General features: G+C 41.8%; 3 protein-coding genes and 1 non-coding gene across 9 annotated transcripts in view; all 4 read right to left on the minus strand.

The window, feature by feature from the left end:
- Positions 1-11395, minus strand: part of utrn (utrophin) — a 169508-nt gene extending 158113 nt beyond the window's left edge. Inside the window, exons 1-2 of one of the 5 annotated variants that reach the window (XM_071479337.1) lie at positions 10957-11395; positions 9206-9336 (exon numbers count right to left, since the gene is read on the minus strand). In XM_071479337.1, coding sequence (XP_071335438.1) covers positions 9206-9278 — 73 coding nt within the window. In that variant the 5' untranslated portion in view covers positions 9279-9336; positions 10957-11395. Of the gene's footprint in view, positions 1-443; positions 710-1857; positions 2044-9205; positions 9337-10924 lie in introns of those variants that run through there. The other 4 variants (XM_071479338.1, XM_071479339.1, XM_071479336.1 and 1 more) reach the window with 4 other exon arrangements.
- Positions 11396-14432: 3037 nt separating this feature from the next.
- trnal-uaa (transfer RNA leucine (anticodon UAA)) lies at positions 14433-14515 on the minus strand. The gene has a single exon. It is a non-coding gene; the product is annotated as a tRNA-Leu (tRNA).
- Positions 14516-15991: 1476 nt separating this feature from the next.
- LOC139622151 (syntaxin-11-like) lies at positions 15992-18331 on the minus strand. 2 transcript variants are annotated; one of them, XM_071479347.1, is made up of 3 exons: positions 18057-18331; positions 17535-17629; positions 15992-17275 (listed from the first exon to the last, which is right to left on the minus strand). In XM_071479347.1, the coding sequence occupies exon 3, from the start codon at positions 17268-17270 to the stop codon at positions 16383-16385; it is 888 nt and encodes a 295-aa protein (XP_071335448.1). In that variant the 5' UTR covers positions 17271-17275; positions 17535-17629; positions 18057-18331; the 3' UTR covers positions 15992-16382. The 2 variants fall into 2 exon arrangements, with proteins under 2 accessions (XP_071335448.1, XP_071335447.1); XM_071479346.1 differs by having other exon boundaries at positions 17535-17633; positions 18057-18330.
- Positions 18332-18645: 314 nt separating this feature from the next.
- stx11b.1 (syntaxin 11b, tandem duplicate 1) lies at positions 18646-21948 on the minus strand. The gene is made up of 2 exons (XM_071479344.1): positions 21583-21948; positions 18646-20511 (listed from the first exon to the last, which is right to left on the minus strand). The coding sequence occupies exon 2, from the start codon at positions 20502-20504 to the stop codon at positions 19608-19610; it is 897 nt and encodes a 298-aa protein (XP_071335445.1). The 5' UTR covers positions 20505-20511; positions 21583-21948; the 3' UTR covers positions 18646-19607.

Raw genomic sequence — 21948 nt, forward strand, 5'->3', positions numbered from 1 at the left:
CATCAACTGAAACATCTCTATCCAACTGTTGGCTTGCTTAGTGAAAGAAGAACGTGTTTTTGGTTTTTGATATGAACACAGAGGTTGTGTTTTTGTGAACCTCTCATAGAAGACTCCAGAACATGACCAAAAAAAAACCTGTAGGATGTTTGTTCTTTTTCCATCTAAAAGCTAATTAAAAATGTCCAAAAAGCTTCTTTAAAAAGATATAGTATATCTGAACTTTGAACGTCCTGTAGAATATTCAGTCCATTTACCAAAGTCAGAAAGTACTTGAGCAGGCAAAATGACATTCCACTTCCACAGCAAGCTTACAAAGCATATATACACCTTGATCAGATTTCAGCAGTATCTGCAGTCTGACTCTACCGTACCTTAGACACCACCTGTGGTAGACCCAGCTGCCACCAAGCCATGTGTCACACACCTGTCAAAGTTCCTACCTCTGAGTTTGAGCCCATGTTCTGCCATGTTTTACGCCGCAACCTTGAATCAAAGACGCAGAAAAAGCAAAAACAGGGGAGGAAGAGATAGTCCAAGAGTATCAGCACAAAACTGAATTTAGCATTCCTGGCTCCCTCTCCTCCTCTCTCCTCTGCCTTAGTCACTCCTTGACCAGAGACGGAGGAAAAGATCAGAAGAATGCAACAGCGGAGAGAGAGGGGAAGGAAAGAGGGACAGTGCCAGTGAAAGGGAAACAGACTGGGGGCAGAGTAGAACAGGACAGGGCAAGTCGGGAAGGGAGGGGGGGGGTCGTAATGCATCGCAGGATAGGGGATGAACTCAGATAAACACTGTTTGGTACCATCCCCTGCGTGCAACAGGCCAGAACACAAATGCCAGCACATGATGGAAAAAAAGAGATGAAGGGGACCGTATCAGACAAAGATCAGACAAAACAACACAGGACAATAGTGGCAGCGATGTGGTGGGGAGAAGGCATTTACTTTCTCATCTGCATTTACTGGAAATCTACCCAACTCAAAGTTTGGGACACGACACATGCCCACCTTCATCTGATCTAAAGCCCCATGTCGACAGTATATTATATTACACTGACACCTACACAGAGCTTGGATGAGAGCAACACACATGTTTTGAATTGCTTCTGCAATTTGTTTGTCAAAATGACATAAATGTAATTGGCATGGTGGAAAGGTCTTATAAAGAAGTGATGTCAGATACACATACACACACACACACACACACACACACACACACACACACACACACACAGGTGTGTTAACAGTAGCATCATACAGAGAAAAAGGCCTGTGCTTTCACAAAAAACTAGAAAAGATGATGCAAAAAATTTAAAGAAAAACATGAAATAATTGTGAAATAGGAATATTCCCCTACAGTACATGTCCCTTTCACATGCACTTTTGCATTTGAACAGGCTCCTCAAGTTCATTTTATGACAGAGCCAGGGCCTCTTTTCTTAATCATAAAAGCAAGAAAGCTGTCTGTCTGTTGTTCAGACATAAACTGATCCATACAAATAACCAGTATATGTAGACTGAAAGCAACGCACAACAAAACAACACAATATAAAAAGAGGCTTTCATAGAACTGCAGTAAAAAGGTCACCATAGGCAAAGAAGAATCTGAATTTTACTGCTGTGAGTATGAATAAGTGCAATAATCAACAATTGGTACATTTAGTCTCGGTTTTTGAAGATAACCAGAGCATTATTTGGACCTTTTGTTTGGTTTTAAAGACCCCTTCAACTAGTAAAACATCAGGTGGTCAAGTCGTAAGTTAAGTGGATAAACAGCTTAGTTTCCAGTAATTCCTCTCAGAATTCGATGTTAAATTCCTCCACAGATGTATTACAGATGTGCTCAACTACTTACCTAAATCAGGACTACTGTCATGCTTCCCTTTCCTTCTGAAAAAGTTCCGCTTTCTCCATGACATCCACTTACTAAAATTCATGACGGAAAGCAAGAACTTCTACTAAAAAGAGAAAAAGACATAGCAAGAAAGAAAGAAAGAAAAACAACAAATCCGGAACAGGAAGACAAGGTGGCGGCGGTGGTGGTGGTGGTGGGGGGAGAGTGAGAGAGACAGAGAGAAAAGAGAAAGAGGAAGTAGAGGTGTGACAGCATTTATCGAGTGCGCTGGGTGTGTTTATTTGGGGTGTTGGGCCAGCTGACATCACACACACACACACACACACACACACACACACACACACACACACACACACACACACACACACACACACACAGTCAACAGGAGTGACAAGAGCAGGGACTGTTTCAGTTTGTCAATTAAAAGGTAAGCAACAGGTGACACAGATTTGTGTGTTAATAAATGTGTGTGTGTGTGTGTGTGTGTGTGTGTGTGTGTGTCTGTCATATGCATTGCTGTAACTGACAGCTCACCCCCCCTCCCCCCACCCCCCTCCCCAATTGAAAACACAAAGGACTGCCTGGGATGACAGCTCTCATTCTCCCATGTTGCAATAATGCAATAACTGACAGATGACCCACAGTGACCTAACCCTTAAAACATACTGCTGACACCCTGGACTACAGCCACTTCCTCCGCTAATGTTTACACGAAAGTGAAAGTATGACAATAAAAAAGAGACTCATAAGTATTGCAGGACATAGAGTCAAAACTGTGACCTAGCTCCTGACATTTAATGCAGGTCGGGTAAAGGCCTGAGTCCATTTGCTCATTGACATATTTAGTCAATGAGGACCAACTGAGCAAACAGCTCTATTCCCACACAGAGGGTGAGCGAGAGAGATTGGAGCAAGAGTGGGGGGAAAGGGGGTGGAGGAAAACATAAAGAGAAAGTTCATTTTCCTGTGTTTTGTTTTCTCTCTTCCTTTCCTTCACAAAGAGGAAGTAGAGGAGGAATACCAGCCTGGTCCACCCGTGACCAACTTCCAGAGTCTGACTGAATTAAACACACTTTTCTCCATAGAGAATTGCAACAGCTGGTCCAGTCACAACTCAAGAGGAATGAACTGGATTGGGTGAGGCTGGTCTTGGCAGTGACTGAAGGAGTCAGAGCCCAAAAAGGGACTTTCCACAGGGCTGCATCAGTCATGAACCCAGAGATAGGCCTCCCCCTCTGTCATTTTGTCTTCACACACCACCCCGAGAGCATCCATCATCGAGCTGCCTGAATGAAGCCATGCGAGTACATAAGCATATGTCTCAATGTCTCTCACACACACACACACACACACACACACACACACACACACACACACACACACACACAATTTGTTTGCCTATGGAAGTCCTTCAAATCCACATCCCAAGTCTGACTAATGGTTGGAAGAAATGAGTGAAACCTTTTATTTTCATGTCTCACCACAAACATTGGCTGAGTTTACATGACATTCAGAGCTGTTTGTTTACTGGATGTTTGGTATTTGAACTTGAGCAATTATCAAGATAATCACTTGAAGATAATCACTGAAAAGAGAAACTACCCTGTGTGCCACATAGCCTTATAAAAATAAAATTAGCCATGGAGTGGGTCCTGGAAGAAAAGACTTATATCCTCCTCTGACTGGCCACCGAAGCTTCATCTCCCACAAGCCCAAGAAACCACATAAAGATCTTGTCCATACATGAACTAAATCACTTAAAATTAAGGTCAGTCACATGCCCATGCCTTCTAGTAAGATTTACTATTAGACAGAAAATCTGCTTGCCTAAAGGAAACTTCCACTGTATTGTCGCTCAATGTGCTGCAGGAGTTTGTGATGAAATGTTGTAATTAACTTTTTGCTGTTCCCTCTTCCCTTTAGCCTCCCTTCCTGATAGTCAACTTTGATTTCAGTTTGTTATCCTCACTAGTCACGAAACAGCAAGATTCCCACGCCTTAATCAAACTTCAACGTGTTTTTTTTCCAGCACCACTTAATGGTCTTTTGTGGCTACTCTTAGAGGTAAGTTTGGGAATAAATGCATTCATACAGAGTAGATGAGTCAGTGGTCCGACTAACATCCAAGAGAAAGAAATGGAAAGTGCACTTCTCCCACAATGCCACAAGCCTCCACCCACGGGCTTGAAAAAGTAGATTTCCATGCCTCAAAATTTCTTTATGGAGGTGCATAACATAGAGCCACATTTGGCACATCAGTTCCTGTCTCTCTCCTGGTCTGTCCTGTCTCTGTCGCTACCAGTCACTCTATGCTAACAGTGGAATAATATTTCCCCTGTAGAGTTTTGGTGTCAATACCACTTTAAACGCCGTGTAAAAAGCCGTAAAATGTTTGCACTATGTTTCTAGTTTTAGTACAATAAATAGTAGAACAAGTAACATTTGTCTAAAACTTGTTAACAACCAAAGAATGAAGACAAACTTCAGCACTATGAGAAAGTGGGAATTCAATAGAGAGACCAGTTCCTCTAAGTCATTTACTCAGCAGTGAAAGACCACTGTAGCTTTAAAGGGTTAATCCAAACTCTCTCTGGGCCTCAGCCTGTTTTTTTGTTTTATTAAATCCTGTCATGCAAGGGGTCAGAAGGTAGATTGGGCAACATGGCTTTGTAGACCTAATGAGCTAGGAAAAGGGGGCGAGGGGGGGGATTTAAACTGCTTTGGAAAAGGGAGATTCACAGAAAGAGGAGACTGGTTTGCATGTTTTTAACAACCACAGGTCCATTCAAGACTGACTGATTTTCTGCCATTTCCAGCCTCCTATAGAAGAGTTTAAATGTCATATGGGCTGGGTAGAGTGTCTCTGTGCTGCCTGATGCTCATACACACTCCCATGCACATGGACCAAAGAGGCAGAGTCCCACACACAGCCGCACCCAGGGGAGATGTTTTGGCCAGTGCTTCCATTCCCAGATTTCCAGCCAGGATTTTGCAGAGCTTGTTTCCTCCCACTTCCCAGGCAGCCAGATTCGGCTACTAGCAAAGAGACTAACAAACACACACTTGTTTCTATATATTTTCGTGAAGACACACCCAGCTGTATTCCCTGTGGACTTGTTCCGTCCTTATAGTCGAAACACACTCATGAGAACTCGCACTGACCGTGGACCCATTCAGCGAAGTGACGCTAAAACATCAGAGGCACAGAAAAAAACAAATTCAGGTCATGACATCTCGGGACGAAGGGGCGGCCACAGTGAAAGCTCCTTTGTTTTGATTTGTGTTCGATGCTACCCACAAATGCAGATGCACACCCATTATGATGCATTTGCATAATACTGCATGCCACTGCACTCACCAGCAGTTTTAAAACATCTCTACGCCACCTTAAGGTGGTGAATATCACTCCAGATAGCCTTAATGTTTCATCTAATTATTTCTGAACGAGTAATCCGATCTCTTTCCACACATGCACACACACGCACAGCAGCTGAAATATTTCCAAGTACTCGGTCCACCCTGCTGCAAGAGGCCAAGCTAAGAATTAAGGATTCGTGACACGTAGCTGAGCTAGTGTGGTGACAATTCACACCCTCCACACCCTCCGTTTAGTGACAATCACATTCCTGTTCTAAGATAAAACAATATTTCTTTTATTATACTACATGTCACACCCAAAGCTTTCGTTCAAGCATATGATCCTGTGTCTAGCTCAACAGGTATAGCTGAGAAGGTTAAGTGTCCCAGTTCAACAAAGATAACCAATTTCAAAACTCAATACACTTAAAGACCTGCAAGACACCCATCAAATCTTTAGTATGTTGCTTGGGACTGCCACTGTTACTCTCACATTTCCAAACGCACAAATGCACGCTGAATAATAGGAGAAAGTAACGAGTGAGGGGAAGAAAAGGCAGAAACAACAGAGAGGACAGGGATGGAGTAAAACAAGACCAGGTCAGGTAACAAGAGCTGTAGAAGTGTGGTTTTGAGAAGGCTCTTCCACAGCCGCGCTCTCAAGTGACAAATAAACAGAGAGGGAAAAAGGTCAGGTGAGTGTCCATTATTGTGTAATGGCTGTTAAACAACAGCCTGTAACCCTGTGGATGATATTTGACCTTTCACATTTGTCTGCACTCTGGAATGGACGGGGGGAGGGGAAGTGCTCAGACAGGATAGGTAGCTAGGGCTTCAGGGGGTTATAGGATAATCCAACCAGAACTTTGTCAAATACTGTTTGTGAGCACTCTACAACATCTGTTTCAGCGCCTTTAGACCAGCTGCGCCATGCAGCAAACCACACACATCTGGTTTCCCAAGAGAGCTCAGCAATCAGGTCAATGTTGGAGCTGCAGCTAATAAGTATTTCTAATATAGACTGTCTGTAGATGATATCTTTTGATGAACTGTATAACAAATTTGAGACTTGTGCTGTCTGACCAAAAGTCCAAAACCCAAAGATATTCAATTTAAAATCATTAAAAATGGCAAAAAAAAAATGCCATCAGTACTAACAGCTGAGCAGGAACCAGTTAATTTTGCCAAAGAATGACTGAAACAATTATCTATATTAAAATGTATTGTCTATTCATTTTCTGTCCATCGGGCTTACTGTTTCAGTTTAATAAAACTTAAGTGGCTTTAATGACTCAGTAGCATCTGCTTCCCTGTCAAAATACTAAAATACTAAAATATAACATCCCACCAACCTGATACTTTACCAAGAAAAATCAATAGCCAAGAATTACTTTGCTACGTTTATGGACACAGAAATGTTGGTTATATGTGTTCATGCATCGACCCATCAATCACTGAAGCTGACAGTTTGCAGGCACATGATTGTTATTAAATTCCAACCAAAGTCATTTTTCTCCAGATGCACTGCTTTTGCCATCTTCACATGGTCCTACCCTGCGCCCTCCTTCCTTTCAACGTTTTTCTCCCCCACCCTGGTCAATTGTGGGGACTTGCATAACCTCATGACATGCTGGAAAACATGAGCCACCCCCCACACCCCTTAAGAGGCATAACAGTGCATGTGTCTGTAAAAGGGAGACACTGTCTGGCTTGCTGACCTCCAACATAGGAGGCAGATTGACAACACATACACACCCCTGCCTCAACATTCATTGCAGTTTTTAGACGAAGGGAACACACACCAGCTGAAATAACTCATCTGGAGCTCAAAATAACAGAATGTGCTCACTCTCTCTGCAAGATCGGGACAACCAGTGACAACGTTTAGTCAGTTAATAATTATGACAAAAAAAGAGGGCGTGCCGTGTTAAATTCTTCAACCATTCAAACACACCCTCATAACAGCCAGCATGGAGATCACTTGAGCAAGCGCACTAGTGCTTTTCTCGCAGGACTTGTCTCAGCTGTGAAAACATCCTTCCACCTGCCCGACACACACACACACACACACACACACACACACACACACACACACACACACACACACACACACACACACACACACACACACACACACACACACTCACGTGCTTGTCAATCACTTCTCACAGTCCACATTTCATGTTTCAGCGTCATGTAGGCTACAAATCTATGAATTACATCATTGTAGCGTTAGCAGGTGTGTTCCCTGATTTACCTTGGTTTGACGTAGTTCACACACGCTCTAAATTATGACATACAACACCTAAGTTCAGCCATATTTCCGTAAGCCCACAAAATACACACCCAGAACAAAAATCCATCCACAAAGTGAAGATAAGAAACAGTTGGGCCACGGCCTGCACGTTGCCTCAGCACAAATGTGCCCTACTGTATATCGTGGGTTGTTTTAGTGTGCAGCTAAGCTACGTGCTAAATTTTCCCTTCTTTGCCATGAAAGAAAACATTACTTTTAGGGTTGCTAGGGAAACCTGAATCTTTGTAAGAAAAGCATTGTGGTCTGGAGACAAGCGTTGTAAATTACAAACTCCATCGGCACAGTGGAATTCCTGGCACGGAATCTGCCAGCGCTCTGAGTGGGTGGGGAAAGCTGGCACATGGACTGAACAGGATGGATACAAAAAACTTTTCTTTGCATTATTTTCTGCTTCATTTTACAGTTTATGATACAGAGAGAGACAGAGAGAGAAAGCAAGGAGAGGGAGATGACAGGGGGACTGCAAAAAAGCACATACCCTCACTTTTTGATGTCAAAATAAGTGTTTATATGGTGAATTCATAGTGCATTCATAGTTACATTGTTACGTACCAATGATTCATAACTTCAGTTTCCATAAAAGGCAAATGACTTTGTTAAGTCTAATATAGTAGGTTTGGCACGGATTAATATATTTCCATGTGCTGCCTGTGTTTTCTGTTGCTACTGTATGTAATACAAGTAGTGTCTTGTTAGTCCAGCTTGTGCTAGGCACAACTTTAGTTTATTTAGTAATTAACTATGAAAATCATCATCAATATCACAAACTTACAACATTATCTACAAAATTCACCTTACTCACTCAGATTTTTAACATGGTGTAGTTCAAGTATTCATATATTCATTTGATAAACGCAAGGTGTAAGGAGCAGAACTTTTTGCACACCTTTGAATCGACAGGTGCGTTGGAGAAGACCATTGGCTGAATAAGGTTGAGCAAAAAAACACTTGCACTTAGAAAGATTTTTTGACAACGTTTTAATGCACAGACCTTCACAAGTGTAAAATACACCTTTGTACTGTAACAGATTGAAGTCTTGTAAGTTAAGAAGGTGAGTGCTTGTAAGCGTGAAAGCCTCTTACTCTGGCTTTGAGCAGAGATGGACACAATTTCAGATACATTTTCTACATATTGTGCTGAACTTACGTGATTAAGGTTTGCTCAATGAAAACACTGCTCCTACTTGAGCAACAACTTGTTTGTGTGTCTGTCTCTTTCACACAGGGTGCCATCTACAAAAGATTAACCTCTGGAATGGAACGATCCACAGAGAAAGGGATCACAGGGTGTGGCTCTCTAAACCCATCCCTGCATTCTTGTCTTCCATTTTCTCTGCTGCCATTGGTCACCTTGCTTGTTACTTTCTCTTTCTCCAAGCAAACGTTACAGTCAACCACCTCCTGTTCTCTCTATGCCTTTGTCACTCGCTTTTGCCCCTGTCCTTTTTCCCTTGCCTCCATGGGAACTGAGGTTAACTATGCACAACAGGATTTCTGGCTGTGTCAGTGTTTCCTTTCACTGACTGCTCTCATGCACGTACAACAAACAGTTCTCTCTATGCATTTAATCAGACAAACTTTCATTTTGTTAGAAATGTGGCAACACCTACACACAGACTTACACACTCTGCACGCCGCATGTCCAACTATGGCCAGAATTATCAAAAAACATACCAGATCTCCATTTGATGATGTCGTTGAACTCTTCATTGGCTCCTCCCTCTGCTGTGTCTCCGTGTGATGCCATGGTTGCAAATTAATCCAATGCTAGATTATCTGAAATAGTAACAGCCCTTTTTCTGTACCTGTAAAGAAAGAATAAGACTTAATGTCAAATTCAATCAATTCCATGGTTACTCAGCACTTAATGAGATGATATAAAACTTAACTTCTTCCATTAGCGTTGTTCTGCTTTACAATGTGACCTTAAGCTGTAAAGAGTAATCCCATAAGGAGGCCTGGAAAGTGGAGGTGTCACATGCGTTGGAGGCACACACACAAAACATTCGAACACGGCAACATAACACACAGGAAGATCTGGCACTTGACGACGAACACCATAGGTCGTTAAAACACTAACAGCTGCTTACACCTTGACGTCCATTCAGAACTGTTGGGGAAGAAACAACCTGGTTTCACACCATGGCTTTAGGCTGACAATCTGGGCACTGATTTATTTGTAAAAGACTCCTGTAATAGCAATAAAGCTGTAATAACTGACAGTTATGCTGCAGACTTTTGTTGCTCAGTAGTCAGTAATCTCAGAGTCTAGAACACCCACTGAGCAAGGTAATAGAGGTGAAACTGAATTCTGTTGCACCTCACGGTGAATTGATAAGTTTTTTCCACTGTATAAGTTGTAAGATTTTCATTTAGGCTACCAGGTGCTGGCAAACAAGTTTAGTTCAGACCATGGACACTGCACAAATTGATTTATTTTAAAAGGGGTGCAAGTTATAAGAGTTTCCTTTAGGGAATTAATGAATGATTTATTATATTACACAGAATTCTGTGCTAATATTTACAAATGACATCTGTTGCAGTTCAGATTCACGCAGGACTAGCTCCAGAAATGCAACACTGTCAGAATCTCCAAACATCCAGACCAAGTGAATAAGTCAGATAATGCAGCAGTTTCACATCTTATTTCAATGAGAGTTGTTGCAGCTTTTTAAAACCTGCTTCTTGCTGTAGCCATATGTGCCAATGGTCAGTTTTAATTCAGAGTACCCTTTCAGTAAAAATTCGCTGCCAAAAATAGCTTGTTTTTACCATGAAAGGAGTTTATGTGTAGTTTTATCAAGCAGTGTTCTTCAGGGATGATGCAAGACCCAAAAATAACAACTGTAAACTAAGGGAAGAGGCAGTCCCATCCATCATGCTGGTGTCTTTACAATTTCGGTTCCTCTCACAGTGAGAGGACTAGTTTTGACAACCATGGCAAAACAACTGAAGGGATACAATCAGACACTTCACTCTGATCTCTCTGGAGCCGCACATTTATACAGGCACAAGAGTAGTACAGTACTTTCTAGTTTGGGTGATTTGAACAATACCAGAGTGTCAGTGTCTGGGCTTGAGCCCAGTAAATTTAAAGCACTTCTATGTTGTGTTAATCTAACAAGATCACCGCCTTCCTGAGAGAAAACAAAACACACAATGATACTGCTACAAAACACATAAAAGGACTTTAAAACAGTAAGTCTATGGTGGCCTTGTCTGAGTTAATGTTTTATTTCTTAGGTATGACTGCAGCATTTAGAGCTTGTCCGCAGTGTGCACCAAGAACTACGCGCAACACAGTGAACAGTGTTTTTTTTTTGGGGGGGGTAGTTCATTTTAAAGTTTTGACCTTTAAAGCTTAATTTTCACCCAGAGACCCTGAACACTTACTGGGGCATTTCATGGATCCAAGTCCCACTCACCTCTGCTGTCACCACGGCGTCAGGAGACGTGTTCCCTCACAAGTCCAAAGCGTGTGGAGTATGGATAAACAAACACAGCCAAGTGTATCGAAAAGTTGGAAAACTTAAAAAGCACATCAATTCAATTCATTTAAGGCATCTTCTACGAGATACTAGGCACTCCTTTTAACTAAATAGCTGACTAAAGACAACCGTCCTCAAGCCCATCCAGTCTGCACAATGTGCCAAAAAAAAAAAAAAAAGCTTTAGAGACGCCTTTTAGCCACGCAAAGCAAAACTCAGCTACCGTGGTCCTCAAAGCACACGGCAGGGCTGTCTCCTCGAAACGGAGAGATGGTTATTACATTTCACGCGTGAACACCGCGGTACCGTGGACCCAGGTCCCCACAACTTTGTTCCTGTTGCTTACTTGACTCTTTCTCCCTGCTGCCCTGCGGTGTCAAGCGGCACGGAGTTAGCTGAGCCTAGCGGAAATGCTTTGTCAACGTGTCCTTCAAAACAAGAGCCTCTGAAGATTACGGCGAAGTGAAACCAACTGGCGAAAGCAGTCGCACCAGTCGCCTTTTCCGATAATTGTGCAATTTTGGAATAATGTATCCCGTTTGGTGATGTAATAATAGGTTTACATTAATGCTTCCGGCATTAATAGAAACACTGCTACTCTATTCATTGCATCTATGATATTTTGAAATTATTTTTTTTTTGATAGTAGTTGTCAGTGAAATAACAACGGCAATGTTGACATTTTTCCCCATTACCGCCTTTCTCTCGCTATGGGCATTATTGTAGTTATTTCGCGAACGCCGCGTCAGTCGGTTTTATTTTGAAGGTTTGAACCGGAGCCACAGCGCTCACTGTGGGTGACTTGACAGCGGACTTGCGCTTTTCCCTCTGGCTGTAAAAGTTTTCCTGACGCGGAGATGGAAACATGGCGCGGTGGACGTCACGTGACGTAACACCAGCGAAACCAGTGATTCCCACTGGAAAACAAAAAGCTTAAAAAAAAAAAAAAAGTGGCATAATAACTGCTCTGTTTATTAGGGGAAGGGTTTTTGAAACTTTTTCCACATAAATGCACCATAAACTGACTGTTTACACCAAACCATGCGTTTTATTGTAATGTATGTGCAATGTATGCTGTGGTAAAGTAGCAAAACCACTGTATAAAAAAAGATTCAAGCTCAAACTCCAGTAAAAGTAGAGCAAACTGTATTGTACTGCTCAAAATGTATGTACTTCTACTGCAGAAGAATGGACCCTGTCAATTACTTTATTATATTATTGGATTATTATTATTATTACTCATGCATTAACATGTAAGCAGTATTTTCTGTACATGGGGTGGCTGGTCGAAGTAGACTCTGTTTGACCTACTTAATAATGTTGGGGAAACAAATTAAACCACTTTGAATTAATGAGCATATGTTTTGATGTGAATTCTTCAAAGTAACTATTAAGTATTGTCAATAAATGTGTAAGTACAAATGTGGAAAACTGTAAGTATAAGTAGCAAGAGATGGAAATCAAAAAATACCTCAAAAGTAAACCTCAAAAGTGTATGGTACAGTTCTCAAGTAAATGTATTGTGTAAGTTGCTTTTCCACCACTGATGATTTATTGTAACAAACTCTTAGAAATTACTGGAAAAGTTTGGGGAAACTAAAGATAGGCACAACATGTGTATGTATATACGTGTCCTAGTTTAATCTAAAATCTATTCACCTTTTTTTAGTACACCAAATCAGACCAAGGGAAAGTCAGTAACACATATCTGCAAATAACTGAGAATGCCTTGCTATAAATCTACTCTATTAAAATTTCCATTATTTTAGAATTAATGTATTCAATATATAACACATTTCTTTCAATAATGATGAATTTTATTTATATAGCATATTTCATCCACAAAATGCAAATAAAACCAAACTAACAGCAACACAAAATAATAAAAAATAACTGTAACAATATAAATAACCATAATTATAACAACAGCAGTTTTGGTTTTCTATAAACCCTTCCACCAACTTTTGCATCAGGTTTTTCATTATTTTACTGTGTGATGTGCTGGCCTGAAAAGCAACATTTCCAGTACCTAAGGGGACTGAATAATAGATTAAGGCCCCTTGGAAAGAGTCTCTGAGGCTTTGGGGATGCAGAGATGTTGATCTTCCATTGTAAGCCCTCTTCCTTCTCCCTCCCTCTTCTCAGTTGTCAGGCTCTTTTGTGGATGCTTCCTCACACAGCTCAAACAAGAAGCTCAGTTTCACAAATTAGTGCTCTCTTAGGCTTCGAACACCTATCAAGTGACAGTATATTTGTTTGGTAGTTGTTACAGAGGGAGTAACAAGACAAGTGGGAACTCAAAAGTGCACTGACATATTTGCAAAGAGTAATTTGTAAAATGAGAAAAGTTTAAGGATTCAAGATGACTGTCTTTTCTCGCACAGCTATCTACTGCATTTTGACACAAAACTGCTAGACATGTGGTATATGTTTACATTCACTGTGTTTGTGAACACTGTAGTGCAAAGGACCTATCAACAGGCTTCAAAATGCTTCTTTTCTATCCAACAATATTCGATCTATGTGGCTATGGTGCAGCAAAGTACTTTGGAAGAGCTGTTGCAGCTATTTTCTGAGAAGCTTTTCCTGTGGCAGATGCAGATGACTGGGTATCCATGAGTCCAAGGCATCGCCCTTGCAGAGAAATTATAGGGATGAAAGCGTGTGGGCCTCCAGTGGGCTAGTGCTGGACTCCGGCCCAGAGACTGCAAGAAGGGCTTAGAGTGCCCTCTCCTGTCCCAAACGTGCAATTACTCCTACAACATTGAACACAAGTACACCGTAAAACAACAGGTATTCATACATTTGTCAGTGTCAGAATATGCCAAATGAATGAATATTCTGGCTACATGAGCCAGCAGGAAGGGGGCTTGTACTGGAGAAAAATATATGAACAGCTTACTTTGTACTACTGCATATCTGCTGTTGGATTTTAAGCCTATTTTTTTAGATTGTTTGACCGATTAGATAAATCAGCATTATTGTTCCAGCAATACTGGGTTGTTACCCATTTTGACCATATAATTTAAACGCCATTCATTTAGATGAATTGTAGAAAAAAGTTGTATTGAAATGAAAGAGAAAAACAGAGAACTGCTATGGGCAAGGGCAGCTAACACTTTCTTAACTGCTCGCTCTCCGTAGAAAAACAACACCTACTCCCACAGCGGATTGCTTTTATCACTTTCTTTCGATTTCCGGAAGTTCGTGCGGTATTTACTTCTCCCCGCAGCGTCATCGCGCCTGCATCACGGCGCTGTTAGACGGAGAGAGAGAGGTCAGCAGCCCGGCGTCCACTTCACATCGTGCACCGGTCTGTTGCCGTTTCACGATGCCGCTCCAGCCCCGTCCATCCCGAAGACGGTCCTGATCTGTGTGTGTGATGTGTCGGTGACAGAGGCAGCAAAAGACTCTACCAGGAGTGGGGTTCGAACCCACGCGGACATATGTCCATTGGATCTTAAGTCCAACGCCTTAACCACTCGGCCATCCTGGTATATACACAGCAGCCCACCCCGCTATCCCGTCAAAAATCAATCACCCACGATAAATCGTATGGCGGTATTTCAGATTTAATCTTCAAATAACAGCTGCGTTAGCCACACGTACATCTTTGTTGTACAGGTCCCGTATCAACAATGCTGCACGGCAACTGTGATGCTAGCGCACTGTTAGCAGCTAGCTTTTGGGGTAGCAACGAAAGCGTACTTGCTAATCACACACAGCTTTTCAATAAACTACCACCGTAACGTAGGCTGTAAAAAAAAATCAGCTTGTATCTATCAGTGCCACACCACTGGAAAGATAGCTGACCATGCCTGACTAAAACCTGCAGCTAATAACGTTAGCACATGCTAACTGACGTAGCACAAGTTTCGGCAGACTTGGAGCTCCACACGGTGCGATTCAGCCACACATGGTGGTGAGCGTAGCTATTAGTGAACCACAGGCGGTGACCAAACAAGGTACGAAGACAGAATATGACCTCTGTTGTCATTTACGGAGTCATGCAGGAGAAGCTGCAAAGTAAAGTCCACAGAAACTTTGGAGACTTGAAGCGAAACTTCTTCAGAAAGTGCCTGCGCCGGTCAGATCCAGCCTCTCAAGCAGGACAGTCACCACCAGATCGTTATATACCTTATATGTGCATGTACCTTTTTACAATATACATTTCCATGGTAATCTACGTTCAATTTTTTTTTTTAAATAAAAAGATATAGTTGTATATTTTATTTTTCAGAAACAAAGGAACAGGCTATATAAACTACTGGACTTGTTCATCCCTGAGCCCAACTCACCAGCTGTTGACTTAATTTCTCTGGTTTTAGGACCACACAGTCTGATGTGCAATCTCAGGAACAGCCTGGTAACTCTCTCATTTTACTTCATGTCAGTGGATCATATAATATGTCTCCTCTCAAGTCTACATTTTTAACAGTTTCTCTGACTCATAAGAATCTGGAAGAGCCAGCTGAATTTTCCCCATTCTTCATTGTGTCATTTCCTATTTTTAACACCTTAGTTACAACTTGATATCGCTATTGTTTGAGACAGATGTCATCTCTCTGCCCTGCCCAGCCCATAATTGCAGTCCTTATCGCTAACCATGTCAGCTGAACATTTTAACCCTAACTGGCTCTTTTTTTAAAGATGCACCTCTCTTTATCTTTAGCTTTTACATTCTCACTTTCATACCTGCCTCAATTTCCTCCCACTTACAACAGGTCAGAATAATGAGTGACTTGACTTGATCTCTCCATGATTCCCCGATGCCTCTTTGACAATTTAACACTCTTCTAAATGCATGTCATTTAGCACCAGTGACTGCAATTAGTCAACCCTCCCTCCATCCTTACTGCTGCTGATCACTCTCATGACTCCAGTTCTTCTGAATTTATGAAGAACATGTGAACCTCTTTCCCACATGACCCAACTAACTAAACTGGCATTTTTGGCAATGACGACAAACTGGTTTTAATTTGCCACAACAGAATTTATTTTGCATGTCAGCAAACTGCTTTAAATGTTAATTCTTTCAACTTAATTACAATTTAAGTTGAAATGATTTTATTTTAAAATGTAAACTTCTCCCATGCACCCACACCCACAATAGGATTAGTTCACTGAGTTATTTTACTGTAAATCAAACTTCAGACAGCTGTAGCTCCAAACCTTGAACAGTTTTAAAGCTTCTTACATCAGGTAAAGAAATACAGTTTGCATCTCTTCAGGGCAAAGCTGAGTTTCCTTGTAAAGCACATTGCATACCGTTTCTTTTCAACTGTCCATAACTTTTTACATGGTTAAATATTTATGTCAGTTTCTAGTCATCCGTAAAATTGCGTTTAAAGTCAAAATGAGTTCTAAAATGTTTGGTTGTGTTTCCAACAGGATAGACAGGGGCAACACTGAAGGAAAGGATTTTTCCTCTTGTACCTAATGGCCCTCTTGATGTGATCATTGATTTTTTCTATATAGTCCTGAGTGCTGCACACATTTTTCTCGATGTTATTGAGCATGGATCCCTGCTCCTCCACCAGCATGGCCATGTTCAGGAACAGTTCATGGACCTCCTTCATCCTGGCCTCTAGCTCCACCAGTTCCTTGTGTCTGCCTTTCATCTCACACATTGCCCAGCGGTGGGAGCGTCCACCTTGAGTCTGCAAACTCTGGGACAGCTCAGTCCATCCCTCACCACCTTTGTCCACCAACACATCCAGCTGCTCATCACTGATGTCATTCCCCATAATGGAGGCCTGCCTCTGGATCCTCCCCCGACATGTTCTCCTCTGCATCTCTTCGGCCTTATTGTACTCACTCATGACAGTGTGGAAAGCTCGAGTCAGCGTGTCATACTGAACTCGCGCAATGCGGCTAACAGCTGAGTTGAGACCTTCTTTCTCCTCCAGCTGGCTGCTCTCTTTACCCAGAGCCTGCAGGCGGACGTACACAGCCTCCCCACGTTGCTGGATCGCCCTGGCGATGGAGTCGGAGTCCTTTTTGAGCAGGGTGAGGCGTCGCACAGAGGTCCCAAAGCGTTCATTGTGTGTGCTCAGACGCTCAACCTCTAGTTGGAGCAAGGAGATCTCCTTGCGTATGGAGTGGGCCTCCTTCAGGATGTTGTCCATTGCTGAGGGGTTCTCAAACACCACTGCCTGTTGAGACAGAGTCGTCTTGTCTTCATCATACTCTGACTCGGAGTCCTCCTGCTCCTCGCTAATGGTCTGCAGCCTCTCCAGCATGTCCCGCATTCTGCCTGAGAGACCGGTATAAAACAAAATGTTGGTTATTGGTCTCATTTCTAGTCTAGCTTTTGATTTGATGTGTTATCCTCATCAGGTTTAACCCTTAAAATACAAAACTCCCCATAAGAGCTCACAGACAGACAACATGTAAATTGACATTAAACATTATGGTAACAGGGCTTAAATATAAAGTCTATTGGCTGACTGTATGTACAAATGACTGTTATGTAACTACTGAAACTGATACACACAATGCCTGGTCAGTTTTACCTGCAGTAGGTTTTCTTTCTTTGGTGAAAAACAATGACAGCTGTCACACCTCAGTGGAATGTTGTCATTTAAACCAGGAACAAGGAAGACGCTATCTTACTGAAAAATAGACACATCTTTAGAAACCGGGGTTATGGCAGGAGACATATATAATATATGTTTTTCTATCTGAGTCGTTTGCAGTAGATTTGTTTTGTCAAGCTTATGCTGGTGAAACTTTCAAAATTGTGGCGTCTTTGTCATTGACCCTCTGATACAGTCTCAGTCTTAACACAAAAAAATCCATTTCCTCATACACGAGACTGGTAAAAGTTCATGAAACTATTTCAAAAGTTGTCTCAGTACACGATAAAACAATTAAACTTTTCCTTAACTTTCATAATTACCACTGAATCAGTCCTAACCTCCCAAGCTGTAGTGTAGCATTGATTAAGTCCTTTCAATTATCCACTTGTCTCCAGCTGCCTCTGCTACACCAGAATCAATCACATGTCTTTCAGGACTCAAATTAAAATATCTTACCTGTTATGATTGGCTCCCACAGTTTCAGAATGCAATCCCTCCTGTGTTTCTCACTCTCATTTATTTGGTCCAAAGCACCTGGGAAAGCATCTTTTTATTCTGCTGAAGGAAGCTTTCTGTCTGCGGGTGTTTAGCGTGTCTGACTGCCACCCCCTTCCTCTCTCAGGTGACAGAAATGGGCCTTCCCATTGTGACAGTCAGTACTTCCTTAAAGGGAGATGCATTTTTTCTTTTTCTTTTTTTTTTTTTCCTGTTTCTTTTCACTTTCTTTCACTTGAGACTGGCTTGATTAAAGTGACACACAAATAATGCCTCCAAAACAAATGTTCATGAGAAATTTAGTTACGGAAACTGAGGAATTAAACTATTTGACATTGCACCAAAATCACTTGTGTGTGTGGATGTGTGTGTCAGGGATGTCATTGAGGCAAGGGGACCCTGAATGATTTAGGAGGTCCAGAGCTGGACAAAGAACCTAGAACGTGCCAGGGCTCATAGATATTTATTGGTGTGACTGTGTGTCTGATTGAGAACTTAACTTGCATTAATGTATACTAAACACTAAAACTCAGTAACTCTTTAACAAGAATAAATGCGCACTCATGCCGTATTTTAATACAGTTGTTTATGTTATATACAAGATACCACAAAAAGGCAAAAATAAAACATTATTATACATTAAGTCGTAAAAAGACAGTGGAAAGTAAGATTATATACATCACAACACATCAACAGTGTGATCCCTACATAATATCAAAGGTGATAATAAATCCCAGTGAAAATGCTGTCGGTTACCAGTGTCCTGAAAAGAGATTTTAAATATGAGAAAATAACGGAGGACAAAATGACTAGTTTCAATCAGCCCCTGAATTTCACAATAAAAAGATATAGTAATGCAGAAAATATTTGAATTTCACATTACAATACATTTCTTTCAGGTTTACTATCGAGCCAGTTTACTTCATCAGGAAACACCGTGTCAGGCAGGTTGGCCAGCATGCACATCTTCAAAATTTGTTTTTGCAATTGTGCTATGAAGATGTTTTCTGAAAGTCACTGCATCGCGTTTTTTTGGGAAAACCCCTCCCATGTAGAAACTCAGCAGGCGACAAAACCATGAAACCATATGTTTTGGCTCTGCGTCATACTTAAGTCACGGGGAAATGAATTCTGCTTTGAGATACCTGTCTCAAACTATTTCACAAAAAAACACTACAGCCATCAATGGATTATCTATAATTATCTATACTATAATTTTATAATATTGTGTGTTGTTTTTTGTTTTTTTAGAGTGTTTTTGTATTTCATTCTAGACACAATAGATTTTAAACTTTATTTCCAATCTTTATTTCACTTCCTGGAAAAATGTTATCATACAATAACTCTCTGGGCAATGTTGATAAATACTTACTGACAATAAGAACAGTGATAGGTAATGATAATGATAAGTACATAACATGTTTAATTTCCTTAAGATTTCCCTCTTTTCTTTGTCTGGACAGCACTCACATATTTTCCCATCCCTCTACCCATCTGTGTACTGTATGATCTTTAGTCAAAGCATGGGAAACAGCTGCAAAACATCTTTTTAAATGGGTTGTTCCTGTCATGACGCTTGGCCTTGCCGAGTTGGACGAGAACATCCTGAATGTGTTCATCAGTTTTCTGAACGTTAGTCTGGATGGCGTTCAGCATGGGGCCCTGCTCCTCCACCAGCATGGCAATGTCTAGGAAAATCTCATGGATGCCCTGGATACGGGTCTCCAGGTCCACCAACTCCTGGTGACGTTTCTCAATCTGGGACAGAGCCGACCGAGCCGTTTTACCTTCAGCCACCACGTTGTCATTAAAGATGTTCCACTGACCTGTCTCTATCATCTCCTCCACCTGCTCTCCTGTCACCTCACGGCCCACTATCTCCATCTGCCTTTGGATCTGGGCTTTACAGTTCTCCCGATGGCACATCTCAGCCTCATTATAGTCAAACATGGCATCCCGGAAACCATTGCTGAGGCAAGCATACTGGGTTCTGGCAATACGTGTGATGGCAGAATTTGAGCCATGTGCTTCCTCTAGTTTATGGGCTGTGCCGTCCATTTTCTGCAGGCGTGCCAAAACATCCTCAGCCCGAGCCTTTATATCGGCACCAATGGCATTGGAGTCCCTTTTAATAGTGCTCATGGTGGTGGTGCAAGTGAGCATGCGAGAGTTCTGCTCACGGAGCCTTTTGACGTCCAGGCGGATGAGTTGGATCTCTCTGTGGATTTCTTGTGACTGGGAAAAGACCTCCGCCAGAACAGGGCTGTTGTCAAACACTACTGCCTCATGGGGCAACTCCTCCTCCAGGTCCACATTACTGAAGGAGTCGGAGACAGCGGACTCTGCATACTCCATCGGCTCCACCTGGCCGTTGGACATTTCCTGGAGGTGGCTCAGTCTGTCCCTCATGGTTAGGCTGCAGAGCAAATCGAGATTTGGTTTCAGATGTTTTTGTCTGTCTAACACACATTGGTTAACATGGCTCACTAAAGGGTGCTGGAAGTGGATAACTTTTTTTGCCGTATAGGCTGACAAAACAAAATCTGAATGAGATACAGATGACATTCACAAACCAACCCTCTAATTTGCAGGTTTAAACAAGGTTTAATTCAAGCTGCTGTGCCTGTTTGAAAGTATTTTCCTTCTTCCTGCAGGTTTAACCCACCCAGTACCAGTCACTGGCCTAACAGGTTCTCCAAAGAATAGTCCAAGGTGTTGCTTCTCACCAAACTAGTTCTTTAAACCGGTGATCTGATGTCTTCATTCAGATTTTTAACTCTTCAACTCTAACTAGAGCGTCGGATTCTGAACATCAGACCGACTTATATCTTGGAGTTTGGGGTATAGTCAAAAGAAAACATTTCCAGTGTGAAATAAGGAGGCTGGTGACATCATTAAAGGAGCATTTCAAAGGCTATTAAACCAAAGGTTCACAAACTTAAGAGTGAAGAATTACAGCTAATAGTCTTATCTGTGACTAGAACAGTCCTTATACAGTATCTTGAAATCTACTGGATAAAACACTGGAATTTACTCATTTTTACATAAACACAGACTTAAGTCAACAGGTTGGAAATCATTGCTCTAGACTATTACAACACTAACTTAATACAGATGATATGCAACTGTTAAGTGTCATGGTTAAATTATTTTAAGGTAAATGTGACGGGCATTTTGCGGGTACCTTGGAGCTTTATAAGGTAAATACATGGTGTACATACAGTACAAATGGTGAAAGAAAAATACAAAATCCATACAAATGTATTTTGAAGATATTTTAGCAAAAAATTTACAAAGGCACGCTTTTTCTGAAAATATAAGTCCATTATTTTTAGGTCACAGGCTTCTGCCACCTCCACAGGGTATCTATCAACACATCAATATCATGACAGACTCCAACATTTCCTGCAACACGGACAGCTGGCTGAAATCATGTCAAGCCTTCTTAAATCCGCTCAGGCTGCTGGGCTGAAGGAAAGCTCTTTACCTGTTTCGCTCTGATGTCCACAGATAGTCAAACGCTGTCCTTTAATGTCATGCGGCCGCGGCGGCACAGCACCATCCTATAGATCTGAAGTCGACTGCTTGGGGCCGTCAGCACAAAGGGCCCCACATGCGTAACGAAGCTATGTTTGGAGCTTGTGTCCCATTGTGTTGGGGTGATGCATTGCGCCACGCCATGCGGCTGTTATGATGTGACTTCAGGAATGAGGCCCGGTCGGTTTGGCCCTGGAGTGACGCTGCATCTTAGGAGCAGACCTGGGGTGTGTGAATCAAATGAGGGCCAATTTAAACTCGTAAGCCGTATCCCACCCTTTTGCAGGGGGTAGAATAAGGTGACATGGGTATTTAA

Source organism: Trachinotus anak, unplaced genomic scaffold (genome assembly GCF_046630095.1).
Source record: "Trachinotus anak isolate AG129_WGS33_773 ecotype Australia unplaced genomic scaffold, CSIRO_AGI_Tana_v1 ptg000005l, whole genome shotgun sequence".
Lineage (NCBI taxonomy): Eukaryota > Metazoa > Chordata > Actinopteri > Carangiformes > Carangidae > Trachinotus > Trachinotus anak.